The following is an 8,689-nucleotide window of genomic DNA, read 5'->3' as shown; positions in this document are numbered from 1 at the left end:
CCTGCTGCTGCTCCTGCTGCTGCTGTTTTTCCTGCAACAATAAAGGAACACACCGCAACACAACACACAACAAGAAGATGCGCGCCTGCTGCTTCTGCTTCAGTGGTACCGTACTAACTTAGACGGGCCGTTGCTGCATATATATATATATATATATATATATATATATATATATATATATCCAGCACCACAGATGTATATAACATGAAGATCTGTGGGGGCTGTCTACCGTGCTGAACCAAAAGTAACAACAGCAAAGAAACGAGCAATGTGGGGGTGATGTTTGTGCATGCATAAGAGGAGAGTTGGGGTGTATAGGCACCTTGTGAGTTGCTGATGGGTGCTCTTGTTTTAGCAGAGGGAAGAGCCGATGCATCCGGGTTCCAGCCAGGGGGGTACTGTGCTGGGGTGTATTTGAATTTAGGAGGGAGAGAAGGAACAGGGGGGTTTCTCTGTGCGTTGATTCGCATTTGTCTTGGTTGCTGATACATGGAGANGGGAGAGAAGGAACAGGGGGGTTTCTCTGTGCGTTGATTCGCATTTGTCTTGGTTGCTGATACATGGAGAGATATTCTTCGTTATAACGAATACGCATTGGGTTTTTACAGCTGTAAGATTTCTGGTTTTCTCCTGTTCCATCTCTCATATTCTGGTGTCGTTTGTGTGCACATACAGCACAAGAGCAACCACAACCACGACCCAAAGCACTGCTATCTATAGGGAAAGATGTACTGAAACAAGACTGAAACAATTCAACTGTCATCTGCATCGCCAGCTCCATCACCGTTCTACCCCCTCTATCACGCACAAACAAATTGTTCGTCTTCGGTAACTCAGCAAAGAAAGCCATAAAGTCCCCTCGAGACAAACATGTGTGCAGGTAGGGGTTTCCCCCGCCACCGGGGTACTCCATCGCCGTAAATTCAGCTGTACGTACACCCCAGATCGTCAGGGAAAGAGACAAACGCAAACGCGGTGCAGCCACAGGAACGAGAAGCTAGATGCTGCTGCTGCTGAGGGATTCGTTGCAGCGAACGCTAAGAGGCGCTTCACCGCTGTAGTAGTCGCCGGAGGTGCTTGAAAGGGAGAAGCAGAGAAAGCTGCAATGAACTCCGCTGCTGCAGCTCTCGAGGCAAAGCTGCTGCAGACGAGAACAGATGATGGGTGTTTGTGGAGGGCTGAAAAGGGAGCCACAGCCCTGAAGCTTCTCTTCTTTGTTTTATCCTTTAAAGGTGCTTGAAAAGCGAAAGAAGCACAAGAAGAAGCAGACAACCAAAGGTTATTGACCACTGGTGACGAACCCGTGACCAGCAGCAGAATCCCGTCGTGCGTGTTCAACTCGAGAATATCCCGCTGGGCTTTAGCGAGAAAAGCAGCAGTCTTCATGCAACATACAGAATCATAAGAGATGTATTTTTCAAGTTGTTTATCTGTTTTGCTTTCAGCTCTTTCCACAGAAGCTCCTTCAGGCCGTCGCGGGTCTGGGCGAAGGGGCCAAGGGCAGCCGACGCACCGCTGTTCTTCTCAGAGCTCGAGGTGGGGAGGTAAGGGAAAAGAAAACCTTTTTTGTACAAATTTGGAAATATCTTTGTTCTTTGGATCTTTGTAACTTTATTTGCTTCAAAAGCCGTTGTTTCGACTGTTTGCAGTAGCTCTGGCCCCCATCCCGCTAGCCAGAAACCTGCCCATGCGCAGGCGGCAATGTGACGCAGATCTGTGCGATCTGCTTCCGTGATAACAATAAAATAAGAATAAAGAGGTAAATAAAGCTGTCCATGGAACGTTTTACACCTTGAAGCGCAGCCGGGGCAGGAAGGAACTGCGCCCGCTCATCGCTCTGACGGCAGCGAACGGGGAAACGCACACGCTATTGAACATGTCTTGAAAAACGGTCCGAAACTGTCAAAATTTTAGTTTCACATATAAATAGATGTAAAAGGAAAAGCACAAGCTACTGGTAGAGTATTTATAGTCGAGCATTCCCGCAATTGCAGAACCGTGTCGGGCGATTCCGATTCGGGGGCGATTGCGCAGTGAAACGCCTCCATTCTGAAACGAAAACGGCCGATTAACCCCTAAAATAGCAATAAAACAACATAATCTAGACGATAGGCAATGTGTTTCTGCTTAGTTCGCATGTTTCAATCATAGATTCCTGCACATGTTCGCTTTTGCAATGGACTGTATGGACAGCTCTTTCGGTTACTTACTTGAACCAACATCAGTGGCTCTTCACAATACCTTCAAGTAGCTACCTATATTGTAGAAATTTCACATACAGCCATATCTAGGCTAATGTGTTGATTGTTTTTTCTCGATTTATCTGTTTTTCGCGCAATCGCAATACGCGCGATCCAGTTGTTCTTATTTTTTTAATTGAGGCCGTTTTCCACCAAAAGTGGTATTTCGGCCTTCTCAGGACTTCCGGTTCGCACAACCGAATCGCACTGCTAAGTCGATCCGACCATTTCTTTCACCCATCGTTTTCACTTCGGTGATAAAAAGTGGCAACGCAAAAACGACGACAGAACTCAGCCGTTTTGCGCGTGATCTTCTAGTAGCGGATTCTGAATTTTTTTCGCTTTCCTTTACAGTAGTCAAGATGTTCGGCAGATGGAAACTGACGAATAGCTTCGTCAAGACAAGTGCGGACTCGATATCTCCATCAGCAACTTTCAGCTCGATAGATGTCCCCCAGCACAATGAGACGACAGCCACATCGGAAAAGACGTTTCTGAGGAAGGCTCATTATTTTTGCTTGATTCAGACCACCCCTTCCCCTTCCACCTTTGTCTTCGCAGAACCCGGAGACTACATCATCGGTTGTAGCTGTACAAACGGCCTGTCGGGCACTTTGGTGCCAGTTCCTCTTGGCCCTTATCCAGAGTACAGAGGCACATGTGGCTATTTGCGCATCAAGGTTCGCGATAGAATCATTTCTGTACGCCAACTCCCTCCTGTCGCAGCCTCTCCGTTCCAAGGAAACTGCTGTGGGGCTCCTCAGTTTTTCAAAGAGACGGGGAGGGGATATGAAGTGTTCAGCCACTTGGACTCCGCCGAAAACTGCAAGTTCCGCATGACGCTCAAGAATGGCATTGACGTGAACAGCAGAACAGCGGGCTCAAACGATGGTTTCGTTTGTTCTTTCTCTTTTCGTCGAATCCTTCTTGGAATCGATCGTCCGAATGTAATTCGCCGCGGTCGCCCCAACACGATTGCGGAAGCGCCTGGCAATTCCACTACAGATGACAACAGCCTTTTTACAGAGTATCAGCTACCTGTTTCTCGCCGCTTTGAGCTCTTTCTGGACGCACGTCTTGGAAAGGGAGGCAACGGAGAAGTTTTTCTCGCAATGGACAGAAGACAGGGTGTCCCTGTTGCCATTAAACGGGAACCAAAAGAAATGCTTCGACACGAATTCAGCCTGATTTGTGATATCCGCATAGAAGGGTCTCTGGTGACCTACGCGGCCCAAGACCCGCATCCTTCTAAGTTCCTCGGGCTTATGGCGCATTCGGTTGCTCTTGAAGTCGGCAACTCAGCAGTTGCTGCAGCTGTCGCTCACCACAGCGCTATCGGTGACTCTCACGACCACTTGGCCCTCGAGCTTGTCAACGGGGGAGAGCTAAGAAAGCTGCTCAAGGCGAAGTACCCCACAGGGATGCCGGTACGTATACAAAATGCAACATATTTGGCTTGCTATAATACCAGAAATTCACTCATGTGTCCGTAGCTGGAGATGGCCAGAACCTACATGTATCAGATTGTTTGTTCGCTGGTGCTCATTCATGCGAAATGCATAATTCATCGCGACCTCAAGACACAAAACATCCTCGTGAGGCGCGGAGAGAACTTCCAGAACGACGAACTAAAAATAATAGATTTTGGCAACAGCACGTAAGTCAGCTACATACTTTGCCGTGTTGAGTAACTCCTTGCAACTTCTTTATGCTGCACAGAAAGGTCAAGCCAGGATTTATTTTGACTAAAAACTACACAACCTGCTTTGCCTGCGCGCCTGAGCAGTTCATACCCACCGGCAAAGGGTACAGTTACGGCGTGGATATTTGGGCTCTAGGGACAATATTCTTTGAGCTGCTCACTGGCGAGCGTCTGTTCGAGTGCCTCAATATGAACGTGAGACTACCTATTCTTTACGTTCCAAGCTATGCATGCAATCCGTAATATACCCTACAGGAAGCTTCTAGACAAATACCTGCATTTAACGCAGAAGATGTGACTGGTCGTCTGCCTTTTCTGCGGCAGGATGCTATGGAGTTCCTGCTGAAGTGCTTAACCAAAGATCCACAGAAAAGACCCACAGCGTTCCAGCTACTTACAAGCCCATTCTTATTTCCTTTTCACATCTATCAAATGCGAAGGCGTTTCGAAGCAACGGATGTTTACACCTCCTACATGCAAGCCTTTGAGAAAGGATGGGGGAATCTAAAGCCTATGGAAGTACTGTCCATGGCGGAAAAGCTCTCTTACGACAGCAGCACTAAGTCATTCTTTGCTGAGTTCCCGGACCCGGAGGCCGTCAACGTGGTCCTACCCGTGTTTGAGTGTGTGCCAGACTTTCAATCGCAGGAGCGCGAGATGAGGATCAGCAACTGGGTCCTTGCAAGCGACGCATCGTTCTATTTAGCCCCAAAGAAAGTCGACAGGAACTCAAATGGAGGCCAAGTTGGGGCATCAGCCCATTCGACCCACAGGAACAGCCCAGTTTTAAGCTTTACGTCAGATGAGAGCTCCCAAGACGCGGGAGAAAATTTCTTAAGCCCTAGCTTCAACAAGATACTTCCCGACACCCAATATATTTATCCGCACCCTAACGGCCTCATGACATGCGGACTGGGGGTCCCCCCGCGGGGGTCGACGTGCTCGACATCGATCGGAACTCCAGTGCATGGGGCCCTGGTATTTGGAGGTGCAGAAAAGCTGGCAGGAGGCGATGAGGCATTTGAAACATTGGCCAACAGAATCGATTCATTGTAGATTTCAACACACAACACCACACACACACACCGAAACACATTTCACTCAGTACCCGCATCGCTTAAAACGGGTGCTTCTTTCTTGCTGCATCTTGGAGAGTAGTCTTTGCTCTTCTTGCTGCAGCTCTAGAGCCCTGCCTCTGATTAGATGTCCACTGTTTTTCAACCACGCATCGTATGCTTTGACGTCGAATGTTGGGTGTTTCTGCTGCTCTAGAAACTTGTCACTTTTCCACACGTCCCTAAAGTAGCGTCCTCTATTAACCGGGTCTGTTCGACTTCGGCGTTCTGCATCACGCAGGTATCCCTGAGTAGCCGGCCGACTGTTATTCTTTGTTCGCCCGTCGGTAGCGAAGCGCTTAGTGTCGCGGCAAGCTCTGTTTGTTTCTGCATTCACCATATGCTGCGACGACTTGGGAAGCGCCGCTGCCATTTCATCGAGCATCAACTGGCGTCTAAAGAGTTCATCTCTTTCGAGCTCCTGCACTCGCTGCAGATGTCGTAGTTGGCGTAGTTGCAGGTCTCTGTCTCGCATGGTTACCGAAGGGTTTTCCCACGGTCTGCTGCAGGATATGAAGAACCGCGGATATGAAGTAAGCGTCTCCAAGCCGTCGTTCTTGCATTCGAGTCCCTTAGCCCTCGGCGTCCTGTTGCCCCGGCGGTGAAGCGCATTCGCGGCCCCAGGGCCCCACCCCCCAACATGTCCCGTCAGAGTTGAATTTGTAGCGCAGTCGCGGTGCACTCTGTGGTGAGAGCTGCAGGCGGTGGGCTGCGGGTAACTATTCTCCTTCTCAGGAGCTTCACACCTTCTTCTGAGGCCCTGCTGCTGTGCTTGCTTGCTGCAGCGGCTCTGTGCTGAAACCGACGGCATTAACAGGTCCTGTCGCGGGGTCGTCAGCAGCGAGTTGGGGGTTTGCAGCAGCTCACCACCAACTTGAGGGTTACTCAACCGACAGCCACTTCTCTCGCCTGCCTGCTCCATCTGCGCAGCACTAACAATACAGGTTTCCTCCTCGTCGTGGTCGGGGTAAAGAGCACCAGCCTCCTCTTGCTGTTGCGAATAAAGACCCATCATATTCTCCTGCTGTTCGTTGTAAAGACTCGCTGGCATTTGAATTGGGTGTTGCTGCTGAAACCCAATTTGCATATCTTCGTTCCAAGGCCCAGGAACAGCATTCAGTGGTTCCGGCAGCAGCAGAGTTTCTCCGTCTTGTGTATTTTCTACGAGGCGGTAGTGATACTGAAAGTACTGGGGGTCTTGCAACATCTTCTCCCCCGTATCCCGGTCTGTTTGAACGTATTCTTGGGCTACTGCATCCCATACATAATATTCATACTCTACAGGCTCTTCTCCGTCTTCTTCATTCTCAGGGGAAAGCGGCAACACCGCCTGCTCGTCAACCGAGACAACGTTGGGGGCGTTGAGTGGCGGCGCCTGCGAAGCTTGGGAACCACCGGAATGGTGGTGGTGATGATGATGGTGGTGGTGGTGGTGGTACTCCTGCTGTTGCTGCTGCTGTGGTTGGTAGTGATGGCTGCATGAACAGAGCTCAAAGGCTCCGCTTGTGTGCTGGTGCTGCTGCTGACGAGGAGGTGCAGGGGAGAAACTCGAAGCCTCGAAGCCCTCAGCTTCTACTTCTGGTTGAAGTCCAGAGTTGTAGTAATCTTCTTTTCCTCCGCAGCAGTATATGCAGCTACAGTTGCAACTACAGTGCACGTGATTAGACAGTACAGGCCCCTCGGCATGGCTCCTGTTGTACGCCTCAGCCTGCAAAAAGTCTTGGTGCTGCTGCTGTATGTGGTCAGCTTGTGTTAGAACACTGCTAGGGAAATAGAGGTCTGGCTGCTGCAGGTGCTGGTGCTGGTTGCTGCTGCTGCTGCTGCTGCCGTTAGCGCTGCAGAGACCCAAGAAACCGCCGTGGCAGGGATGGCCGCGAAGCTCACCTCCCTGAGAGGTCATACTCGCTAAGCAGCTGTATTAACAGTTGAATATGAATGACACTCGCAACAAGGAATATACACTGCATAGAGAGAAACAGGAATTCGAGTCGTCGGCGGCGCAGCTGCAGAAAATATGTATGGGGGGGAGATCTCCATGAGTGTTCACACTGGCCACTCAAAATGAAATAAACTGCAATCAGCTTATAGCAGTTGGCTGTACAAACGTCGCATACACCAGAATATGAATATTTCAACGTTGAGTGTGCAGAGATGTTTCGGTGTGCGCGAGGAGGTGCTACGGGGAAAGCCGAGGAAAGCAAGACGAAATGAATCGGATTTTGTATTATTAATTCGCAAAAATAATTTTAAAAAACTCTTTATTGAATTTCTGTCGATTTCGGGTCTTTTTCTCTCGCATGCAACGAACGGCGGCACCACAAGTGTTTGAAATATCAGGAAAGCGTTAACCACAAATACTGCTGAAATTCTTTTTTTGTTCATAATTTATTTTAATAATTTGTTTTTTTATCGTAATTCTTTAATTTTAATTGACTCAATTCCCTCCTTTTATTCATATTCCTCGTCTCAGCCTGCCGCACGGGTCCCAGTGCTCCGCCCGAGTTCGGAGTTGCAACGACAACAGAAAGCAGAGGAAATTACATATTTTTTTCATTGCATTAATAAATTCATAAAGCTGAAATATTAAGCGGCTCAATGAGCAACAAATAAACCCATTATCATCTAACTTTATCGTTGATAGAGCCGCCACTGTATTACATACCATAACCTCAGGGGTTGGTACTGTTCGTATTTTTTCAGTTGTATGCAGCTCAGTCGTTGATGCCCCAGTTGTAAGAATTAAATTACTGTATTACGTGTTTTTTTATTCATCTGAAACGGCTTGTTGGGTGTTTTGGTTGCTGCGTCTAGCTGCCTCAACGCAGCACCAGCACAGCGTGCTACTGCCTTTTTTTTATATCATCTCGGCATCAGTTGGTTGTTTTAATTCTTTTAAAATTCTATTTTATCGTGTTTTTAGTAGTATAAGTAATATAAGTGAAAAACTACGAGGGGAGAAGAACCAACAAAACCAAGCAACCCGCCACCACACGTAACGTCGACAGCACCGAAACGAACGAAACCTTTTTTTATTTCGCTCTTTAGAAATAAAAAGAGAATATAATGCAACAAAAGAACAGAAAAAAAGAGACGAACACAATACCCCTTCATCCCCCCCCTCCACACCCACCACACCAACGTTCTGAATACCACTCAGCCATACACAGAAATACAGAACTGAACCAACCTCTATATTATATGTTTATATGCAATATATATATATATATATATATATATATATATATATATATATATATATATATATATATATANGCAGACTCTACCCAGCTACTGAATATATATTATCTTCGTCGTAACTATATATATATATATATATATATATTTATAACTCTGTAAACCTAAACACTAAAACAACTCCTCAATCTATATACGAGGGGATTGGCTATAATAAATAGTAATCGGCTGCTGGCTGCTGTTCCTATATTACATCTATATATATATTTTTATACTTTATGTGGATGCGGGTAAAATAAATACAAAAAGAATAAATCAATATATTTATATTGTCGGGCTTGTGGGCGAAGAAGTTGCGAAAAATGGATTTAAATTGCTGCAAGTTTTCGGGTGTCTCGGCAGCTTTCTCCCCCTCCCTCGTTTTTTTTTTTTTTTTT

General features: G+C 47.3%; 2 protein-coding genes across 2 annotated transcripts; one reads left to right on the top strand and one right to left on the bottom strand.

Moving 5' to 3' along the window:
* Nucleotides 1-1,105: 1,105 nt before the first annotated feature.
* EMH_0018290 (uncharacterized protein) lies at nucleotides 1,106-4,998 on the top strand (the record flags this gene model as incomplete). Its single annotated transcript, XM_013501094.1, has 5 exons — nucleotides 1,106-1,232; nucleotides 1,446-1,544; nucleotides 2,595-3,667; nucleotides 4,027-4,137; nucleotides 4,267-4,998. 5 exons carry the CDS (start codon nucleotides 1,106-1,108, stop codon nucleotides 4,996-4,998), a joined length of 2,142 nt encoding a protein of 713 aa, XP_013356548.1.
* A 45-nt stretch (nucleotides 4,999-5,043) lies between these two features.
* EMH_0018280 (uncharacterized protein) lies at nucleotides 5,044-6,957 on the bottom strand (the record flags this gene model as incomplete). Its single annotated transcript, XM_013501093.1, has 1 exon — nucleotides 5,044-6,957. The coding sequence occupies one exon, from the start codon at nucleotides 6,955-6,957 to the stop codon at nucleotides 5,044-5,046; it is 1,914 nt and encodes a 637-aa protein (XP_013356547.1).
* Nucleotides 6,958-8,689: the final 1,732 nt, after the last annotated feature.

The sequence above is a fragment of the Eimeria mitis genome, genomic scaffold, assembly GCF_000499745.2.
Source record: "Eimeria mitis Houghton genomic scaffold, Emh_scaff630, whole genome shotgun sequence".
In the NCBI taxonomy this organism is placed as follows: Eukaryota; Apicomplexa; class Conoidasida; order Eucoccidiorida; family Eimeriidae; genus Eimeria; species Eimeria mitis.
The sequence above is the reverse complement of the archived record's forward strand: the minus strand, read 5'-3'. Positions and strand labels throughout refer to the sequence as shown.